Here is a 24,572-nt window from a genome sequence, read left to right as displayed (position 1 = left end):
CGTGACCAACCCTGTTCCTGGAGATCGACCTTCCTGCAGATTTCAGTTGCAACCCATATCAAACACACCTGCCTGTAATTATCAAGTGCTGTTCAGGTCCTAATTAATTGGTTCAGGCATGTTTGATCAGGGTTGGAGCTGAACTTTGCAGGAAGGTCAATCTCCAGGAACAGGGTTGAGCACCACTGCCTTAGCCCTTTCCCTTACCCCTTTTCCCAATTCTCTTTAGCTTGAAGGCGTAAGGCTAAGGGGAAGGGCTAGATAGCCCTTGAAATGCAGATAACCCACAGAAGATTACAACAAACAAGCATATGTTTTAATACATTCAAAACGGCGTTCATGTTTTACCGTCATGTTTAAAAGTTTAGCTATCTATAATCCGTTGTAGACGTGTTGTAGTGCTGTCCCATTTCTTAGGGGTAATTTTGAACCCCTTCCCCTTCACACTCTTTCCCCTTCGCATCTCTTTCACAAACCGGTAGTGGGCTGGCCATGACCCAGTGGTTTTGGACCACTGATTTAGGAAATCCTTGGGCTGTGTCTGAAATCGCCTACTACTTGAGTAGGTGTACATTTGAATTTGAATTTACTTCACGACCATTAGAAAAGTAGGTTCTTTATTCACCTTATTCTCCACGGATGAGTAGGCACAGCCATTTGAGTCCTTTTGGCTTGAGACTTCCGGTCACATTCACTTCTATTCATTTTTATGTTAAAAACAGCTCATTTTGCTGCTTGATGTTGCAAACTGATATTTTCTTATTATCCTATGCTACTTTGTCCGTATAGTCATGCAAACACTTGTTTGTAAAGCAAGCAGTTTGACTGTTTTCTGCGGTTTATTATTCCTAGTCATTTCTCCCATAGGCAGCTGAATTGGAAGTTCTAAAACAATCGCACAATCGTTTTAAAAACGAGCGCACTTTCGCATTAAAGTATACGGTCAATAGTATGTATGCCAATTCTATGAATGTAATTCGGATGTACTACATCCGCCATTTATTATTATCATGTGACCTAACCGCATCAGATCCATCGCTTCACTGCAATTCATAAATTCTCTCACATGGCATCATGGGATAGCATAGCGTCTATCGGATGCACACTTCAGAATCTTGCAGGAAGTAATAGATCATCCTGGTACTTCTCGCATACTATTTTTCGAAAACTATGAATTCGGACATACCCAGAATACCATAGCAACTACTTAGAAATGGACCAAAACGATGACCCATTACCTTAGCAACAACTGAAAAGACACTTACAGTCCCCAAGCAACTATTAAGAACATTCTACCAGAAGACCCTTGCAACTACATAGCAGGGTCTTATAAACCACTGACAGGCCGGTAGTTTTGATAAACACCACTCACATTTGGCTTGGCATGGCATGGTGGGTGGTTCTTTTTCCAAATGAAGTCTCTTAGCAACAAGGAGAGAGATTTCTTACATTCAGTCTGTGGGTGTGAATGTGAGTGACAACAGCTGGTCTAACTGTGAGAAAATCAAGCATTGGGGCGAAAGTGAATGTGTCACAATTGTTTGCCCTCCGAATTCAGTTTTTGTCTCACTGTTTATATATACAGTATGAGCACCAAACTTTTAAGTGTAAGACATTCACACGTGTGTATTCTGACATGCAGTATACTAACATGGAGAAAATGTATAATGAAATGAACCGTGTAACAAATTTGCTATCACAAAGATTTGCAATTAAAATTCACACACAATATGAATATTTCTCATATAATCGAGAATAAATTCACCAATTTTTTGGTTTATCTCACTTGATTCACATGATTTTATAGTTTTTATTGAAATTTTAAAGGATTATTTGAGATAAGCTGTAGATTTTAAAATGTGCTTACCCTGTGTGCTTAGTTTTTTTCCAGTGATATATCGGTGGCCGGGTGGCTCAGTGGTTAGCACTGTCACCTCACAGCAAGAAGTTTGCTACTTCCAGTCCCAGCTGGGCCAGCTGGCATTTCTCTGTGGAGTTTGTATATTCTCCCCGTGTTGGTTTGTGTTTCCTCTGGGTGCTCCGGTTTCCCCCACAGTCCAGACATGCGCAATGGTTAAATTGGGTAAGCTAAATTGGCCATAGTGTATAATTGTGTATGTGTGTGTATAGGCGTTTCCCAGTATTGGGTTGCAGCTGGAAGGGCATCTGCTGTGTAAAAAACATATGCTGGAATAGTTGGCAGTTCATTCCACTGTGGCGACCCCTGATGAATAAAAGGACTAAGCTGAACGAAAATAAATGAATGAATGAATGAATGAATAAATATCGGTGTCCTTATCAATATATGAACAGACTGCAATCTGTGCTTATCAAAAATCTTATTTTAATGAATTGTTAGTTATATGTAGTGTATTTGCCTCTTGTTTTTGTAATAGGTAAGGTGTGAATTAAATTTACTTGCCAAAATGTCCATTATCAGCTTCCAAATATAAAGAGTAAATCAATTATTGTTATTAATTTTGTGCAAAGTTTCAATATTTAGTGCATCCATACCGCTTATCTTTCTTCATTTAATTTTGAGGTCCATTCTTCATACGTGAATTACTTAATTAGCTGGATTTGGTTATTGACAATTTGACACGCTCCAGGATCATTTCGTTCTTCAAAACTCATCCGAGAGTTGTTGTCATAGCAACAGATCTGGTAGCTCAAACCTGCTGGGGAGCAGGCTTACTTCGTACAGTATAAAAAGGATTAGATCAGGTCTTTCTCTTGCTGAATACTCTCGACACATGAAAGTGTACAGCCTGCAGCCACCAACAAAGGTGGATAGTTCTTGCGTATCATATTTAACAAACCGTTTACTGCAGATTTTATGTAATGTTGCTCACATGGATAATTAAATATTAATCAGATGATGTCATGACGCTGCTCTGCCGTCAGCCAATCATTGCGTTTCTGATCATGATTTTAAGGATCAATAGATCTGTCCTTCACAACACAAGCAGCGATCTCAGATCAGTTCATCCAGACAATTTAATTTGATACGTAAACTTGTTTGAAGAACCAAATTACCCAGAGATAAATACATAAATTATTATTCCTTAAAAAAAAAACAGTCGAATATTGTACATGTCTATTATCATACACAAATTGTACTAAAGCTGGCTCGGTGCCTTAAAATAATACTCGTTTGAATTCAAAAGTCCATATTAATAAATGTTCCTTTTGAATGCCTTGGGGAGAACAGTTTTTGTACAGAGTGCAGATTGCATAAGTTTTATTTATATATTCTTGTAAACTTAAAATGAAACTATATATATATATTTTTTTATTTAAACTATTTTACGATTTTTCCAAGTGTATATAATTACTACTATTAAAAATCAGCATTTGGTACATACATTCGGTATTACCTTTGCTTGAAAAGAACTCTTGCTTTTAAGAGTAGTCTTAAACTTTGACTTAAGTGTCAGAAAGATGTAGGACTTTTTTTAAAGGGCACAAAGTCACAGCAGCACGAGACTGTTCACTGATAAGTTAATACAATAAAATTATTCAATAATTTAAAATATCATTAAGTAGTAGTTTTTCATTATGTAAAAAATCACAAAAAAGTACATGCATTTTACACAATCTTGCACAATTTGATCAATTGCAATGTGATGCTACTTAAGTCATTAAGCTGATAAATCATTCATTCATTCACTTTCTTTTTTAGCACTACATGCTGTGACACTGCTTCGCCCTGATGATAAATCATATAATTGTAAAATTGCAATCTTACAGTATATAAAAGAAAGACCCAAAGTTTAAAACCCTTAAAAATGGATTCAAAAAGATAACCAAACTGGTCCAAGGAGGAAAGTGTTCTTCTAGATGACATCCAGGTGGAACATAATTTTGTTTAAATAACCCAGTGAGGCCACTCTCTGAAACAACCCGAACATCATGTGTTGACCCTGGCCATTTTGGCACAAGAACCAGGATCTTGTAATTAGCATCAAACACAACTTTAACATTGTTGCTGTGAAATCCTTTTCTATTGACATATGCCTCCTCATTTACAGTCGGAGCAATGATGCGAACATGAGTGCCATCAATGGCTCCAACAACTCCAGGGAAGCCCGCCATCCTCATATAAGCCACTTGCTTTTGCTGTATAGTTTGGAGGTCACTTGGAAAGTCAATGAACTGCCTTATTATGTTTGGTGTTGTTAGTGCTGCTACAGTGCTGTTTATGACTCTGCTGACTGTTGATTGTGATGGGCCTAAGGGCGTACTCCCACTATGTACTGTTGCCTTGTACCGGGCCAAAGCACGTTTGTCCCCCCTCCCGTCTCCCCCGACGGCCCGCACTCACATTGCATTCAGGCCTAATCACACTTACGTCATTGATGATGCGCTGTTCATTAAGAAGCGCTCTCACTCAGCACAGTGGAGATTTCCTTATATCGTTAAATCGTTTTAGTCGTTTGGGATGCAGTGGCACGCAGTCAAATATTTAGCCAAACAGATCAGCCACTTTTGACGCTCATAAACAATCATCACAAGTGCTCGTGCTGCACATATTAGGAGGTTTGCTGAAGATGCAGCTGTGGTGCAGTGAGCGGTTTGCGTCTTTAATAATCTATGCGTTCATTAAACAGTAAGAATGATTAATAAATTCATATGAAGCAGTTCCTTAAAAGTCACGTCTCGTCTTCAGTTTTGGGCTCAGGCGCGCTTTGCACTCACACTACATGCGTACCCAAGCCCAAGTGAACCGCGCTCTGGCACACCTTTTCCAACCGGGCCAGGGCCGGCCAACTGAACCGTACCTGAGCCCAATTCAGAGCACTCACATTTCTTGAACGATCCGGGAAATGGACCTGGGCACAGTTCGGATAGCATAGTGTGAGTAGGCCCTAAGTAATCGCTGGTGCACTGCTGCATCTTTCCAGTCGCCAAAAAACGCAGAGTCATTATTACCTTCATTTCTGCAGTTAAGATGTTGTTTTTAGAGAGTGAGAAGTTATTGCGTTTCTGACTATATTAGGTACAAAAAGAATACCTCCATGATCAAACGTTTTAGCAACTCCCTATCATCATCAGAATCAGAGAATCAGAATCAGTTTTGTTGCCAAGTGTGCTTCACACACACAAGGAATTTGTTTTGGCTACAGAAGCTTTCAGTGTACATAAAGTGACAAGTGACAACACAAAATAAATATGAAAAAAAAGATAAGCATTAAACAGATGCGGTTAGTCAAGAAACCTGGATGTTGAGTTGTATGTACAGATTGTTATAAATATACAGGTTATAAGGTGTTGTGTACAAGTGCGAATGTAGAAGGTATTGCATTGTATATTGATATAAGGTGCTGTGTACAAGTGCGTATGATAAAGTATTGCACATATTTATTGCACAGTAGGGGAATATTTAACTGTTCATAAGGTAGATCGCCTTAGGAAATAAACTTTTCCTGTGTCTGGCTGTTTTTGTGCTTGGTGCTCTGAAGTGCCGTCCAGACGGTAACAGTTCGAACAGGTAGTGTGCTGGGTGTGAGGGGTCCAGAGTGATTTTGCGAGCCCTTTTACTCACTCTGGAAGAGTACAGTTCTTGAAGTGTAGGAAGGGTTGTGCCAGTGATTCGTTCAGCAGTCCGGACTATTCGCTGTAGTTTACGGAGGTCGGTTTTGGCAGCTGAGCCGAACCAGACAGTGATTGAAGTGCAGAGGATGGATTGGATGACAGCTGAGTAGATATAAATGCAACGTATTTTTTTGTTCTTGAAAAGTGTGTGGCCTCCTCCTCTCTGCTGCCATCTTGTTACTCCTATAACTAGGTTAAGATACATCCTAAACACTCCTAAATAATTTAGGAGCTGAGACCTAGTCTTAACACTTAAGATTGTTTATAAATTACACTTAATCTTAAGTCTAGAAATAAAAGTAAAATTAAATCATTCTTAGAATTTTGACACACTTAAGAGTAAAATTCTACACTGAGCAGCTTTATACATACGGCCCCTGGTCCACTACTCCCATTTTATTTTTGACTGATCCTAAAAATAAGAAAGAAGGCCAGTTTTATGATCTTTTATGCTCTGAATTTACCGAACATCCAAAACAGTGCTGGGGTCTGCTGGCCTAAATGCATTCACTGTGTTTATCATCAAATCTTGTGACCTTATATCCAGTTTTGGATTTATTTAGATGTTTTGGTCCTTGTTGCATTCAGTTTTTTCTCATTATAGTCACAGTGTTGCCATTGGAAGTTCTTTCTGACTCACTTTACTGAGAGATTATCATAATGAAAAGCAGCACTGCTCTGGGTCTTTGCATATATAATACATTTTAATTGACATTGAAATAAATAGCCGGAGGAAAATATTTTGAATTGGGGGAATGAGGCAATGCTTTTGATTCATTTTGATTCATTTGACACAGCGCAGTTAGATGTGGTAGAGGTCACAAGAGTCCAAATAATTTCTGACCCAATAAGGATTATTTACCCATGACACACATTCCCATGTTTTTCTGGATGGAGATGTTTAATGAACCTCCTCCCCCATCAGCAGACAAACTGGCCTGTCTGCGGTGTCTCTTTTCAGCTCATCCCCCTGTGAGATGAGGATGATTTAGATTGGTTCAAGTCCAAGGGCGCCATGATCTCTGACATGGTAAATAAATCAGAATTCTTCCTTCCTCATCCCTTTCTCCCTCTTTCCTCCTGTCTTTTAGCCGTCTCCATTGGGCTCATAGCTTCGGCCCGAGGCTGTCGATCCCCTGGGTCTCAGGCCCCTCTGTGTTTGGTTTATTTAAGTACATATTTTTGGAATTTGGATTGTGACTCACAGTTGAACAGCTCAAGTTAGGTCAAAGTCAGTCGTGTGAAATCCCACCATTTCCAGTTATCATGTGTAATGAGGCCTGCATAGTGAAGAATGCTGTGTCTGATTTGCTCATTACGTACATTTCACAATTTGTTACTTACATTTGGAGGATGGAAGATTACGTTTTAGTGTGTTCCTACATGTTACAACAACAGCTGTTTTTGGAACCTCATTAATCTGCAAGTAAAATTACACATATTTTGATGTAAATGCTTTCTGCTCAATAGCAAAATAAATACAGCAAAAATGAGAAAACAATTAAAGAAGTATGTTATATTGCAATATAGATATATATTTACCCCAGATCACCTACTGTACATTATATTGACAGATGAGACTTTTAGAGGGTATATACAATGTAAATCTGGCAATGTGACATAGTTTAAATTGATAAAAAAAAATTGCATGATGCAATAATATTACATTATAGAACAGCTCTTAAAACTGTTTTAAACATAAGCAGCTTTAATCTTTAAAAAATGCTTTCAACTGAAAATGTTAGATTTTTTTAAACTGCATCATGTCAAACTTTTTTATAAAGCAGTTTCAAACTTAATAGTACTTAAAAATATATATTTTAACTGCTTTATACTTAAAAAGTTTTTAAAATGACTTCAAACCTAAAACTATGAAGGTTAAAACTACTTTAAATCTTTTTTAAAAAGTGTTTGCAAAATTAAAAAAATGCTTCAAACCTAAATCTGCTTCAAACTTAAAATCCCTTCAAACTTAAAACAGATGCTGATTTTTTTAAACAGACTCATCTTTTAAGTTAGCTACATACTTTTAAAACTGCTTCAAAATTAAAATGGTTGCCAAATTTGAAATCTGATTCAACCTTTTGAACCGCTTCAAACTTAAAATACATGTTGATTTTTAAAACTTATTCAGCCTTTTAAAACAGCTTCAAACTTTTAAAACTGGTTCAAACTTAAAACAAATGTCATTTTTTAAATCAGCTTTAATTTCAAAACAGCTTTAAACTTTTATAACCGCTTCAAACTTTTAAAACTGCTTTAAAGTTTTAAAACTGGTTCAAACTTAAAACAAATGTCATTTTTTCAATCGGCTTCAAAGTTTAAAAACCGCTTCAAACTTTTAAAACCACTTCAAACTTTTAAAACCACTTCAAACTTTTAAAACCACTTCAAACTTTTAAAACCGCTTCAAACTTTTACAACCACTTCAAACTTTTAAAACCGTTTTAAATTTTAAAACCGCTTCAAACTTTTACAACCACTTCAAATTTTTAAAACCGCTTTAAATTATAAAAGCGCTTCAAACTTTTACAACCGATTCAAATACAACCACATCAAACTTTTTAAAACCGCTTCAAACTTTTACAACCGCTTCAAACTTTTAAAACCGCTTTAAATTTTAAAACCGCTTCAAACTTTTAAAACCGTTTTAAATTTAGAAACGCTTCAAACTTTTACAGCCGCTTCAAACCTTTAAAACCACTTCAAACTTTTACAACCACTTCAAACTTTTAAAACCGCTTCAAACTTTTAAAACCGCTTAACTTTTAAAAGCGCTTTACATTTTACAACCACTTCAAACTTTTACAACCACTTCAAACTTTTACAACCACTTCAAACTTTTAAAACCGCTTCAAACTTTTAAAACCGCTTAACTTTTAAAAGCACTTTACATTTTACAACCACTTCAAACTTTTAAAACCACTTCAAACTTTTACAACCACTTCAAACTTTTGAAATCGCTTTAAATTTTCAACCGCTTCATACTTTTAAAACCGCTTCAAACTTTTAAAAACGCTTCAAACTTTTACAACTGCTTAAAATTTTAAAACCACTTCAAACTTTTAAAACCGCTTCAAACTTTTAAAACCGCTTTAAACTTTTAAAACAGGTTCAAAATTTTAAAACAGCTTCAAACTTTTAAAACCGCTTTAAAATTTTAAAACAGGTTAAAAATTTTAAAACAGCTTCAAACTTTTAAAACCAATTTAAACTTTTAAAAGCGCTTCAAACTTTTAAAACCGCTTCAAACTTTTAAAACCGCTTTAAACTTTTAAAACAGGTTCAAACTTTTAAAACCGCTTTAAACTTTGACCGCTTCAAACTTTTAGGCTGCTTCAAACTTTTAGAACGTTTCAAACTTTTACAACCGCTTCAACTTTCAATCGTATAAAATTACATTAAGCTTCAAATGTACTAAGAATTCATTTTGATTGGTCCTTCCCCATTGTTCTCAGCAACAATATTTCTCCCACTGTAACTGTAACCCGTGTCTCTCAAATCACATAGCGGTTTTTGTTTTACATTTCACTCCCATCTTTTAATTTTATTCAGTGATCTGTTTACTAGCAAGCTGTTGTCTTCTGGCAGGATTCAAACCTCAACTGTAAGAGTGAACAATCCACCCGTATATGCAAACAGAAATGCAACGAGAAACGTTTAAACTGATTCATGCTCCCCTGGAGTTGTGGTTTGAGTGTTTATTCAGCTCAGTTTGACAGTTATTGAGAGTTGTATGACTATCTGAGGTCACGTTGAACCACTTTCGTGATGTTTTGTCCTTCAGGAATGTACAGTGCCGTAAATTCATATGCCTCGTATTAAATGATACCAGTGTTATGAAGCAGTTTGTTCATTAATGTGGCCCAGACAAAGCAATACCTCAGAAAAATCAGCAAAATGTTGGACATTTCATTGCCGTCCCACCCTGTGTTTACATTGTTTTGCTTATTAATCCATTCCTTGTAACAAAAGTTTAAGATTTTTTTAAAGAAGCCTCTTCTGCTCACCAAAGCTGCGTTTATTTAAACAAAAATACAGTAAAAGTTTTTTTTATTGTGAAATATTATTTTAATTTAATATAGCTATTGTCATTTTTTAGTTACAATTAGTACAGTTAGGATTAGTACTTCTTTTGTCTTTTGAGGAAGCCTATTTTGTTCACCAAATCTGCATTCATTTAATTTAAAAATGCTGTAGAAATGTGAAATATTATTACAATTTTAAATAACTGTTATTGAATGCAGTTTAAAATATATTTTATTTCGGTGATTTAAAGCTGAATTCTTTTATCACTGCTACTCTAGTCTTCAGTCTCACATGATCTTCCATAAATCACTATAATATGCTGATTTGCCATATTATTAAGATAATCTATTATTTTTACTTTATTATTGATAAATTTTTATATTTATCAATGTTATAAGCAAGTTTTTTACCAGAAAGTTTAAAGTAACAGCATTAGTTTGATATATAAAAACATTTATAAACTTTGATGTACTGTACACTCACCGGTCACTTTATTAGGTACACTTGTCCAACTGCTTGTTAAAGCAAATTTCTAATCAGCCAATCACATGGCACCAATATCTCATAAAATTATTGTAAAACAGATATAATAATCTTAAAAGACATCTTAATTGTTTCTCTCACGTTATTCTATTAAATCACTTAAGCTTTAGTAAAGGAGATCAAACTATCATGCATTTGGTTTCAACGAAGAACTCTTGAAGTCTTTGCTCTGCTAATTAAGGCAGTGGATTGCTCCAGTCAAACAATGTCTATAAAATAGTATAACCATTGCTGTATTGGCAGGAGTCTATGAGTGAGCCAGGAACTGTTGATTGTTGACTGTTGATATATATATATATTTATGTGTATGTGTATATATATGTATGTGTATGTGTATGTGTATATATATGTATATGTATGTGTATATATATGTATGTGTATGTGTATGTGTATGTATATGTATGTGTATGTGTATATATATGTATGTGTATGTGTATATATATGTATGTGTATATATATATATATATATATATATATATATATATATATATATATATATATATTTATTTATATATATATATATATATATATATAAAAATTTATTTATTTATATATAGATTTTTTTTCATATTATTATAAATGTCTTTACTTTCACTCTTGAGCTATTTAATGTGTTCTTGACACAGACAAATATAAAGTAAACACATTTTTAATCAAAAGAATAGGAAGCAGGCCTTTAGTTTTCAAGTTGAGCAGCAGATCAACATTTTATAATGAATTCTGAAAGATAACGTGACACTGAAAGCTGAAGAAATGATGCAAAAAATTCAGCTTTACGTCACAGAAATAAATTACATTTTAAACTGCATTCAATAACAGTTATTTAAAATTGTAATAATATTTCACATTTCTACAGTATTTTTAAATTAAATAAATGCAGATTTGGTGAACAAAGTAGGCTTCCTCAAAAGACAAAAGAAGTACTAATCCCAGGCTTTTAAGCGGTAGTGTATGAGGCCAGTTCCACTCATTGAAGCTTCATATTTGGATTCTCTGATTGGCTGCGTGTAAAGGATCGCTTTACTTTTGAAGGAGTAGACGTCAAGGAATGCAGGAGTGCTGTGGGAGGACAGACGCAGCTGGGATCGACAGCTGTAAGAGATCCTTTGTCCCATAATGCTATTACAATTGTCACTAGAGAGGAACTCCCAGTAATAGCGTGCAGTAAATCAAACAATCTATTCTACGATTTGATGTGGGATTTGATGTGAAATTAATGAAATGTTTGTTGAGCAGGAAATCAGCATGATAAATTCATTTCTGAAGGATCATGTGACACTGAAGACTGAAGTAATGATGGTGAAAGCTTTAAAGGCACAGGGGTGGATTACATTTTAAAATAGCTTACACATTATTAAAAAAAAATATATATATATATATATATATATCGTCAAGGAGTTATAATAATAAAAGTTAATAATAATAATGAATAATTAAATAAAATAGGGCTGCGTTATATATTGTTTGCGCATCCATATCGCAATGTGTGCATCTCAATAGTCACATCGCAACACATGCAATGTTGAGTTGAGATTATAGATGACCAGAAACCACAGGTCAAAACAAACAAGATTTGTTTAGACACTGCAGAATTGAACCATAATAGATTGAAGGGTTAAGGCATGCGACTATGTGAGCATTTTAAGAGTTTATTTGTGCATAAAGTTTAATATAGATTATTTTAATGGAATTACTTATATAATGAAGGCTATGCAGTGTTGCTTACATTTGATTATTCGATTTCTGTATCTAAGTACTGTTAGACTCTTTCCAGAAAATCCATAAAACATGCTTTATTTTACTTTAATATTTGCTCCATTGTGTTTATTTATGACTGTAGTTTGTTTATTATATACTGTACATACTGTACATACCCACTGCACATAGACATTTCTAATTATGTACACAACCACTGTACATATACATTTGTAATTATGTTTATCTATCTGCACACTTCTGCTATTAATAGCATCCTGTACATATATTCATTTATTGTAAATCTCTGTTCATAGCTAATACAACCTGTATATAATGTTCATAGCACATCCATCTGTAAATATCACCATAGTTTTTCTATAACTGCACTTTATAACTTATACCTGTATCCTGCACTTGCTGCTATTGCACTAATGGTTAGGGCTAATCTGCATTTCGTTGCCTTGTACGTGTACATGTGTAATGACAATAAAGTTGAATCTAATGTAATCTAATCTAATAGGTATATAATAAATTACATTAAATTACATATTATTATAAATTAAAATTATAAATTATATTTCACTCCACTACAAAATCACCCCAATCAATCTAAAGCATAGGCCTCAAACTAGAGTAGTCTTTAACACCTTGATTAGTTGGATCAGCTGTGTTTGAATAGGGTTGAAGCTAAACTGTGCAGAGCTGCAGCCCTCCAGGAATTGAGTTTGAGACAACTGATCTAAAGCTAAACTTTGCAAATAGAGCTATTTAAATCATATGGTGAAATTGTATTTATACCGCAATATATATTGCAGAGAAAAAAATATTGCAATGTAAAGTTTTTCCAATATCGTGAAGCCCTAAAATAAATAATAACACTTTTAAATAGCCATTAAACAGTTATTTTACAATGCAGTATTAATAATACAGTAAAAAGTATTAGTAGTACAGTAAATGCAGGTTTTCACACAATTCATTCATGTTGTCCCAACACAAATTAAGTTAACCTAAATAAAATTAAGTAGACTGAACATAAAACAATTAAGTAAAAAATCTCAACAATTGTGTTGTTTCAGCTCATTTTTTATAATAATTAAATAATATAATATATTTTTTGAGTGGGCTACATTTAATATGGTTTTGTTTACTGTATGTTATATATTCTTTTAGGCAACACAGTGGCTCAGTGGTTAGCACTGTCACCGCACAACAAGAAGGTCTCTGGTTTGAGTCCCGGCTGGGTCAGTTGCATGTTCTCCCTGTGTTCTCGTAGGTTTCCTCTGGGTGCTCTAATTTCCCCTACAGTCCAAAGACATGCAGTACAGGTGAATTGAATAAACTAAATTGGCCATAGTGTATGTGTGTGAATGAGTGTGTATGGGTGTTTCTCAGTACTGGCTTGCAGCTGGAAGGGCATCCGCTTTGTAAAACCATATGCTGGATAAGTTGGCGGTTCATTCTGCTGTGGCGACCCCTGATGAATAAAGGGACTAAGCCGAAGGAAAATGAATGTTTTTCATTATTCTTTACCTGGTGGCATAAAGATTTTCATAAACATTTAACTCTCTTCCAAAACAAAGGAGAATTATCATTAACCAATTAAAATGACATGAAACCCTAAATGGATATTTGACTATTAGTATTTTAGAATATATTCAGATATTTTATAAAGGATATAAGATATCTATACATGTACATTTTTTATTATTATTATTTATTTTTATTTTTTTATTAGATTTTTAGATATTTTCTAAATACATTCGAAACATAAATATGTATGTATATATATATATATATATATATATATATATATATATATATATATATATATATATATATATATATAATATTTAATCCTAAGTTTAAGTGTATGTATAGTTCAAAAAACTATAGCAAGAAGGTCACCGGTTCGAGTCCCGGCTGAGTCAGTTGGCGTTTCTGTGTGGAGTTTGCATGTTCTCGCCATGTTGGCGTGGGTTTCCTCCGGGTGCTCCGGTTTCCCCCACTCTCCAAAGACATGCACTATAGGTGAAGTGAATAAACTAAATTGACTGTAGTGTATAAATATGTTGTGAAGGAGTGTGTATGGGTGTTTCCCAGTACTGGGTTTCGGCTTTGAAAGGCTGCGGCTGCGTAAAACATATGCTGGAAAAGTCCGCTGTGGATACCTTTGAAATAGAGATTAAGCCGAAGGAAAATGAATGAATGAATCATTTCTATTTTCGTATTATTTGAAAAGTTATTTTATGTATAAATATTAGTGACTATTTTCTCAGTATATAGTCTAAATATAAATAAATATATTACAAATTGTGACATATTTCATCCTGTTAACAGCTAAAACAAACCAAAAAAAACATGTCAAATTGTTTTCATGTCTTATTCATTTCAACAGACCTCTCATTTGTTACCGCTTTTAATATTGTACTTATTAAAGACTCAAAAAATCTTCATTGCCTAGAGTAACTAAAGCGGATTGGTGGTTAGATCTGTAAAACATTAAAAGACATTACAAATACTGTGGGCTGTGTTTGAAAATATAGCAAGCAGACTAATTTAATTGATATTATCAAGAGTATTACATTTAGATTATGGCTCACTGTGGGTTCCCAGATCCAAAACCGCTAAATCCTGACAGTTCAAGGCATTAGTCATTCATGGGAACAAATTCCCATCAGCAGAATTACAGCACTCACGCTTCCCATAATGCCCCACTCAGGCTCTTATCTATATCTATATAGCGGGCCCCAGCTGTCCCCCATACCAGGTTTCCAGAAGGCCTGGCAGAGGTTCAGATCCGTCACCTGCTCTGCACATTCCTCTAGGTTGAGAGATTGTGATCAGGACCTCTAGCAGTGAGCGTGGCTGTGGGAAACGGTCTGTCTGTGGTGTGTATCGCATAATTGATGAGGACGCATGTTCTCCAGGCCGCTCAGCTGCCTGGAGCGGGTCAGATCAGCTCATTTTCTGTTCATTATGGTGACTTATATGGCTGTGAATCCAAACTATGAATGCATGGTGAATTTAAAGGTCCTCCTAAACCATAATTAAACATTTTTCTAGTCCCTCTTTTTGGGACCTAAAACAAATAAATCTAAAAACGGTTTACAAAGTAAAAGTTTTTGAAAATGCTGCCATTATTCCAAAAATGAGAATCTAAGAAAACGATGATGTAATGCGTAAAACAGGAAATCACGCCCAGGCATCATACTTGCCAACGCTTCCTTCTTTTCTTGGAGTCTACCATATTTCACACACATCTCCTGCCACGCTCCTATTTTTTATTTCTCCTGGAAAACTCCTGTAATCTTGGCCTTGTTTTGCTTTGATGGCTTTCAGTCTTACTCTGCTTCACACTAAAGGCTGATTTATACTTCTGCATCAAGTGATCAGCATGACCCACGGTGCCTGCCTTGCACGTAGTCATGCATTTATAGTTCTGCGTGCTGTTTGAGATGCTCTGCAATAACACTTCCGAAACGCTAGCTGGCAGTAGGTTTTTATGTTCCTCTGTGTCGAGTTTCTTTGCATTTGTTTTGATTTTTTAGAACGCTCACTTAATGTACAAGTAGATAAAACTCACTCATTCAGAGATGGTAACCGGCGGACGTGCAACAACTTTAATCATAAACTAAAAACAAAACAAAAGTCTCCATCTGGAGCTCCTTCACAGGGACTGGACACTTGTAAATACTCGTTCCATCGGGCTCGCACCTCTCAGCATCACCCACACTTGTCACTGCTACCAAGCCAACCAATCACAGAGCTTGCGCTATGTGTCGTTGCGATGTGTAGTTAGATTTTTTGAGAGGTGCACATCAGTGTAGGCATCAGCCACGGCGAGGGCTATGCGACCGCTCAAAGTGACCTGCACCAGACCATACGCGTGCACTTGAGTATAAATCAGTATAAATCAGTATAAATCAGCAGTATAAATCAACCTTAACATGATAATAAGTGTTTGAGACTTTAGCTCATTCATGAACATGATTTCTGCAGTCCTGTTGGATGATGAAGGCCACAACTCCATTGATTCCACACTCAGTCACACCATCATCAAACCACAGTTTTGTTTGTTGTGAATATGTGCCCTCTAGTGGTAAAAATTACATACTGTGCCTTTAACTGCAATTTTTAATTTCTGCTAGAATTAGTTAAAAACATTGGCAAGGGGGCTCAGTGGTTAGCACTGTCGCCTCACAGCTAGAAGGTCACTGATTCTAGTCAGGCTGGGTCAGTTGGCATTTCTGTGCAGAGTTTGCGTGTTCTCCCTGTAGGTTTTCTCCCGGTGCTCCGGTTTCCCCCACAGCCCAAAGACATGCGCTTTAGGTGAATTGGGTAAACAAAACTGGCTGTAGTGTATGAGTGTGTGTGTGAATGTAAGAGTGTATGGGTGTTTCCAAGTGCTTGGGTTCCAAGCTGGAAGGGCATCCGCCACTTAAAACATATGCCAGAATAGTTGGTGGTTCATTCCGCTTAGGTGACCCTTAATAAATATGGGACTAAGCCAAAGGAAAATGAATGAATGAATTGGCTCAAATAGAATAAAAAATATTAGACTAAGCGCTTGACACATGGCAGCAAATAACGCACTATAAATCTGGCATTGCTACTAATTCTGATTTTACCCAAAATGATTTCATTACTTTGCATTTTACCAATCACCTCTTTCATAAACCATCTCCAACATGCAGAGATGTCTTGCGTCTTCATAATCCCCAAAAACCCCCATCAGTCTCTGCCAGAATGCTGTTAATGGGTGTGGAGTCTTAATGTGGTCAGCTCGCATCTGTGATTTGTGTATTTGTTCTTCTCCTAAGACACGAGTCGCACTCTGCTTTGGTACATCAATACATCACCGATGTCTGCGCTGGCATGTGTTTGCACAACTTTATTAACCATGTCAGTTTTAATAAAATCGCTCTGCTAGTTCCCCAAAAATGGAACCATTCCTTTGCATCTGCAAAAAAGCATAATGGCAATCCAGTGTCTGCAGATCCCATTGTGCTGCTCTTCTTTGCAGCTCATCCATTGGTTTTTTTTCCCCAGACATTCAGCTGTCCACTGATCTGAGAGCAGTCTAAAATCCAACAAAGCCAAGATATAAGGAGAACAGGCACATGTCAGACAGCTGAACATTTTATTCGCCATTTACTAAGTCTGCTTGTACACATCCTTTTATCATACATCGTCCAGTCCAATGGAGAACCTACAAAGTAAATATCGGTGAGCAACACTTAGATGGTATAGATTGAATACCATTCTTTGGGTTAGCCAATATGGGTGTTATCTCATGCAGTTACTATTGCAGTTCAATGCAGTCAGTATGGGTTTATCATACATCGCCCAGTCCAATGGAGAACCCACAAAGTAAATATTGGTGAGCAATACTGGTTTAGATTGAATGCCATTCTTTTGGTTTACCAACATGGATGTTATCTCATGCAGTTACTATTGCATTTGAATGCAGTCCATATGTCTTTATCATATATCGTCCAGTCAGAACCCACAAAGTAAATATTGGTGAGCAATACTGGTATAGATTGAATGCCATTCTTTGGATTACCCAAGATGGGTGTTATCTCATGCAGTTACTATTGCATTTGAATGCAGTCTGTATGGATTTATCATACATTGCCCAGTCCAATGGAGAATCCACAAAGTAAATATTGGTGAGCAATACTGGTATAGATTGAATGCCATTCTTTGGGTTTACCAACATGGGTGTTATCTCATGCAGTTACTATTGCATTTCAGTGCAGTCCGTATGGGTTTATCATACATCGCCCAGTCCAATGGAGAATCTACAAAGTAAATATCGGTGAGCAATACTGGTATAGATTGAATGCCATTCTTTGGGTTTACCAACATGGGTGTTATCTCATGCAGTTACTATTGCATTTCAATGCAGTACGTATAGCTTTATCATACATCGCCCAGTCCAATGGAGAACCCACAAAGTAAATATCTGTGTTTTCTGAGCAACACTGGTATAGATCGAATGACATTTTTTTAGGTTTACCAACATGGGTGTATCCCTGTGCAGTTTGTATTGCGTTTTAATTCAGTCCGTATGGGTTTCTGATCAAAAAAGCAGACGCATGTCATCTTTTATATTGTGGTGAGGAGTGACAAATTTGTTTCTTTGCGCTTCGTGAAATGAGCTAATGTCCCTTCACGAGGTCTTTCCTTTAATGACACCATGCTTGTGGTCTTTAATCTCACATTTCAGTCAATTGAGAGCAGATGAGGAAGCTTTTAGTGTTGTAAATGTCTCCGAAACTGGAAGTAATAACATTATATGATCGGTTCTTTGGTTGCCAAATAGTTTGCAGTGCTGGTTAGCTTTTGGGCTACATCCACACAGCAACGATCATGCCTTTTTTTCTTTTGTGGATTCTAAAGGTTTCACATCCGTCATTTGAAGAAGTGTGTGGTAATGGGAAAACTGGGTTAAAATGGTGCAATACATACAGTATGGCACGCTTGTGGTGCTGCAAATAAACACAGACAGTGCTGCAGCATACAAAAAAATACAAATAAAACAAAGATAGCGTCCAGACATAAACGCAAGATGATGACAAAACACACACAATTTTTCAAGTTCTAAAAATTCAACTTGAGTGGAAAATTCACATGAGGTTAAAATCATTGAGCAAGTAATCTAGATTATTCTAGACTCCATGCTTCGTGTATGGTATAAGCCTAGCATAACTCATAAATATGCTTAAAACTGCTCTTATATTGTTGTTAGGACAACTTTAAATAAAGTAAAAATATAGATATAAAGTTGTAAAGTTTTTTTTGTATCTTAAAAATAAGTCAAATTTAATATTATTATTATTATTATATCAACCAGACACTTTATTATAAACTATACCCTAAAACACAGTGTTAAATATATAGAATAGTTATCTCCTTTAAAAATATATATATATTTTTTATTTACTAACTGCAGATTAGTAATATTAATTTCTTATGTTTATATAACACTTTTCTGGGTACTCAAAGTGCTTTGCAGATTTTGGGAGGAATCACCTCAACCCCCAGCAATGTGCAGCATTCACCTGAATGATGCAACAGAAGCCAATTTGCTTATTGGTAGAGAGGAGAAAGATTAACAAAGCCAATTATGAAATGGGGATGGTTAGGGGGCTGTGATGCACAGAGGCCAGTGCACAAATTTGGCCAGGATACCATGGACACATCCTTACACTTTTCGATGGACATCCTGGGATATTTAATGACCACGGAGAGTCAGGACCTCAGTTTAGTGTAAAGGACGATGCTCACTGACAGTATAAAGTCCCCATCACTGTACTGGGGTGTTAGGACCCACACAGACCACAATATGAGCACCACCTGCTGTCCTCACTAACACCACTTCCAACAACAATCTAGTTTCCCTATGTGGTCTCCATCCAGATATTACCCAGGCACAGCACTACTTAGCTGCAGTGCATGACCATGAGAGCAAACACTGCAATGCTTTTTAATTTTCTCTGTAAATAAAACTTGTATCAGAGCTGCAACAATGTCTTGTCAGTTTGTCATCCTCCAGGAAAAGGGTTAATGGTCGCCCTGTGTAACAATACGGTTCTGGACATCAGAGGTGAAATCCAATTGCAGACTCTTTATTACACAAAGAATGGTCAGACAGGCAAGGGTCAATCACAGAAGCAAACAGAATCATCAGTGACAGTCCAAAATCGTGGTCAATGAAGAGCCAAGAGATCGGTTTGTAAGGGTTCCAGGCAACAAGACTCAGCAACTAGTGTGAGTGAGGGAAGTGTATATATATATATATAGTCCTTAATATCAGTGATGACAAACTTCAGCTGTGTCTCTGTGTGTGTGTAATCAAGGAAAACTGGAACAGGTGTGTGTGGTGCATGACAGAATTTGTAGTCCATTTGGTGGCTGATTTGTATATGAACGACCTCTTAACTTATGTAATTAATCACACTTTAACGTAACAATAATTACTCTGAAAAGTGCTAAACAAATAACCTTGAATAGAATTGATTAATAAAAGTTACACTTTTTGCTCTTTGCTTCAGAGTCTAAATGTTTAATCTCATCATCTGTCAGGTAAAAAAACATAGAAAACTCCAGCAGTGAGCGATCACCTGCCATTCATCATCGTCTCATTTCATGCCAAATAACTCCCAAGTCTCTGCATCTTGGACCATCGCTCTTCCTCCACAGAGAGATCCAGCATCTTGTGGTTTTCCTCACCCTGACAAGCTCAATGCTGAGAAGAGGATTTGAATTTTGGGGAAACCCAGAGTGAGATATTTCCCTTCACCAGGTTTCCATGCGAATGGAAATCCATAGCTTGCCAATGTCTGGTTTTCCTCTTCCTTATTCTCCCCCAGAGAGAGATGTCAACCAGAGATGTGATTGAACTCATTTAGTGTCTCTCTAACAAGTTCTCGTTGTTCACAAAAAGCAACGCTGTGTCCGTACAAATTTCTATTTTGGTTTCACACCGAGGTTTCGAGGATGGATTTCATTTTTGGACTACAAGCCAGCGACTCTGGAAGGATTCTTGGAATTTTAAGTACAGTATGAATGAATGTGTCTTTGTTAAGGCAAGGCAAGACACTGCAGGTGAATATAACGATGGTTTGTTCTGTAGACAATAAAAAAAAAATACTGCTTACTAATTGGCTGTGAAAAGCTTAATGCGACTATTTTCAATTTCACAAGGTTGTTTTTACAGCATCGAAGTTGTAATGTAATTACAATACATTCAGTTAAATAGACCCAAGCCATACCTGCCAACACTCCCGTTTTTCCCGGGAGTCACCCGTATTTCAGACCCATCTCCCGTTTTGTTATTTCTCCCGGAAAACTCTTGTAATTTCACGACTGTGGTATAATATCTATTTGCAGCGGCTGTACAAAATATAGTGTATAGTACAGACCCCCCCATTTACCCTGCTCGGAAAGTCTCTGCTCGGTACTGGTGACATCCTCACCACTCCGCAACCCCATCACCCCAGCCCCCGCTCTTTTCAGAGACAAATGTTGTAATGTTAGCAGGTATGACTTAAGCATTCATTTAGTTGTTCAAACGTAAAACAAGATGAAAGACTGTGTAACCGCTAGCGCCTTCAGTAACAAAAGTCTAGCGCAAAAATTCTATTGAAAATACAGGGGTAAATTAAGCTGTCCTATTTTAAAGATGTGGGGGGGGGGGGGGTGCGGAGTGGTGAGGATGTCACCAGTACCGAGCAGAGACTTTTCGAGGAGGGGTTAATTTAATGCAGTGCTTCTTGTCTGGTCTGAGACCCACTTCATATTGTATATTCGCACTCTACAACATCAGAAAGGTCCGACCCTTCCTATCTGAACATACAGCTCAACTCATTGTTCAAGCTCTTGTTCTCTCCAAACTGGACTATTGCAACTCTCTGCTAGCCGGGCTACCAGCTAGTTCTATCAAACCTCTTCAGCTGCTTCAGAACGCAGCAGCACGAGTGGTCTTTGATGAACCCAAAAGAGCACATGTCACTCCGCTACTCACCCGTTTGCACTGGCTGCCAGTTGCTGCCCGCATCAAATTCAAAGCTCTGATGTTTGCTTACAAAGCGACCTCTGGCTTTGCTCCTTCTTATCTGCTCTCACTTCTGCAGATATATGTGCCCTCCAGAAACTTGCGTTCTGTGAATGAACGTCACCTCGTTGTTCCATCCCAAAGAGGGAAGAAATCACTTTCCCGAACTCTCACATTCAATCTGCCCAGTTGGTGGAATGAACACCCTAACTACATCAGAACAGCAGAGTCACTTGCTGTCTTCAAGAAACGACTAAAAACGCAACTGTTTAGTCTCCACTTTCCTTCCTAATCTGCAACTGCCTGTCTGGCTATACCACTAACTGTGCCCTCTCTCTCTCTCTCTCTCTCTCTCTCTCTCTCTCTCTCTCTCTCTCTCTCTCTCTCTCTCTCTCTCTCTCTCTCTCTCTCTCTCTCTCTCTCTCTCTCTCTCTCTCTCTCTCTCTCTCTCTCCAAAAAAAAAAAAACTTTTACTAATGTTTTGCTTCTTAGACTTTTACACACCTGAAACTTGTCTATAGCACTTGTTCACTGCTGCTCTTATAGTTGTGTGAATTGCTTCCTTGTCCTCATTTGTAAGTCGCTTTGGATAAAAGCGTCTGCTAAATGACTAAATGTAAATGTAATGTAAATGTATATCTAAGAGGCAGTGATGATCGCTGACTTAAACATGACGATTTTTTAATAGAAAGAAAGTTCACCGGAAGCCCTTGGGCTGCCTGGCTGAAAATGAAAAGTCTGTGTATGTAGAGCCCATTAACAGTCTACTATCAATATAGGAGTTGATTGTGGAAGGAAGCCAGAGAAGAGCAGAAGCAGGAGACAAAGTGATGACGATAAATGAGTAGGGTTTATTGAATAATCTTACGTCTCATACTTCGTCTGAACAGCACAAATGTAACAAATGTTATTATTATACATCAGGCCACAAGACTACTGAATTAGAGACATACCCTCATGTCTCATATGAGTGGAGAGGAACATTTCATGAAACACCATCACTATGAGACTAACCAATGGAAAAAGCACTAAAAAGGCAGAACAAGTAATAGGCAATATATAAAACAAAGAAATCAAATCAATAAATGATTAATATAATAAATGATAATTATAAATTAATTAAAAATAGGAATCAAATAAATGGATGCCTAAATGAATAACTAAGATTTATAAATGATTATATAGCCATAACTGAAATTATCAATGCAAAGCAAAAACATAAAATAATATAGAATTGATGTCACTTAAAGCACACACAGGTTATCACAAATTTTAGTTTCTACAAAGCCAAAATTTGCCTATTTTTACAATCGACTGGTTCATGAAATAACAGTGTTTTTGCCTGTCATGTGTCACTTTAACCGGTGAACATCCTTCATAGTGTGCTATTAAAATATTGCAAAAACAGATCTTTAGATTGAACGATCATAGATTTGACTTACTACACAACAGATGGCTGAGAGATTTATAGCATTTGCTTAATCCATTCACTCTGTGCTGTATCACTTTTATGGTTAAAAAAATCCCCCTTTCTCTGCTGTCATACCACATGTTACCTTAATATCTCTCTTTTTTTGCATTCATCCCTTTAGAGTGCTTGAACTGCACTGGTTATGCTGACATTAAAGAGCGCTTGAGTGTCATTGAAGCTCAGGTGAGATAGAATTGTTGCTAACTTTTTGTATTGAACAGTTACATTGAAGTTAAGTTCGTTAGAGTGTTTTGGTTTGCCTTTTTTTGACAGATAATGTTACTGAGAGATGCAGAGGCACCTCCTATCCCTCTGACCAGCCAATCACCTGAGAGAACAGCTGATAATGAGGTGGACAGGACACACCCCTCACCAGTAGCACCCAATGCCATTGGCCGCATAGGTTAGAGCAATGTTAAATAGCAATGTTTTTATAAACTGTTTCATCATGTGGATGATTTCAGGTTTATTTTATATTTATTTTGTTTTATATTTTATTTTGTTTATTTTGTTTTGTTTTATATTTTAGTTTTAATTAAATTTTGTTTTGTTTTAATTTGTTTTATATTTATTTATTTTTTTTATTTTGTTTTGTTATATATTATATTTTTTATTTTATTTTGTTTTATTTTATTTTTATTTTGTTTTATTTTTTTATTTTGTTTCATTTTATTTTATTTTTATTTTTATTTTGTTTTTGTTTTATTTTTATTGTTTTATTTATTTATTTTTTATTTTATTTATTTATTTATTTATTTATTTTTTGTTTAATTTAATTACATTTATTTTTATTGTTTTGTTTTATGTTTTATTTTGGTTTGTTTTCTTTTATTTATTTATTTATTTAATTGAATTTTTTTACTTGTTAATTTTTTGTTGTATTTTATTTTATTTTTTTATTTTAGTTTAGTTTTTATTGTATTTTATTTTTTGTTTTGTTTTATTTTTTCACATGAGAAAACCTTTACGTTACAATAACGGACATTATAATGTAGAGTAACTGAAAAGACAATAAAGTACTCAATTCAATTGTAAGTTTTAATTATAATATAGTATAATATAATATAATATAATATACAGTTCATTAAAAGAATATATAATATAATATAATATAATATAATATAATATAATATAATATAATATAATATAATATAATATAATATAATATAATATAATATAAAGTTCATTAAAAGAATATATAATATAATATAATATACAGTTCATTAAAAGTAATGTAATATAATATAATATAATATAATATAATATAATATAATATAATATAATATAATATAATATACAGTTCATTAAAAGTAATATAATATAATATAATATAATATACAGTTCATTAAAAGAATATATAATATAATATAATATAGTATAATATAATATAATATACAGTTCATTAAAAGTAATATAATATAATATAATATAATATAATATAATATAATATAATATAATATAATATAATATAATATACAGTTCATTAAAAGTAATATAATATAATATAATATAATATAATATAATATACAGTTCATTAAAAGTAATATAATATAATATAATATAATATAATATAATATACAGTTCATTAAAAGAATATATATATAATATAATATAATATAATATAATATAATATAATATAATATAATATAATATAATATAATATAATATAATATA

At 35.2% G+C, this 24,572-nt stretch overlaps 1 protein-coding gene across 1 annotated transcript in view; it reads left to right on the top strand.

Annotated features, from left to right (window-relative positions):
* The window catches only part of LOC130236826 (collagen alpha-1(XXVI) chain), a 42,813-nt gene that overhangs the window by 6,663 nt on the left and 11,578 nt on the right, over positions 1-24,572 (top strand). The window contains exons 4-5 of the mRNA XM_056467595.1: positions 23,020-23,081; positions 23,172-23,301. Of these exons, the coding sequence (XP_056323570.1) occupies positions 23,020-23,081; positions 23,172-23,301 (192 nt within the window). The remainder of the gene's footprint in view (positions 1-23,019; positions 23,082-23,171; positions 23,302-24,572) is intronic.

The sequence above is a fragment of the Danio aesculapii genome, chromosome 10 (assembly GCF_903798145.1).
Source record: "Danio aesculapii chromosome 10, fDanAes4.1, whole genome shotgun sequence".
Lineage (NCBI taxonomy): Eukaryota > Metazoa > Chordata > Actinopteri > Cypriniformes > Danionidae > Danio > Danio aesculapii.
Note: the sequence above shows the minus strand (reverse complement) of the source record. Positions and strands in the feature narration are given on the sequence as shown.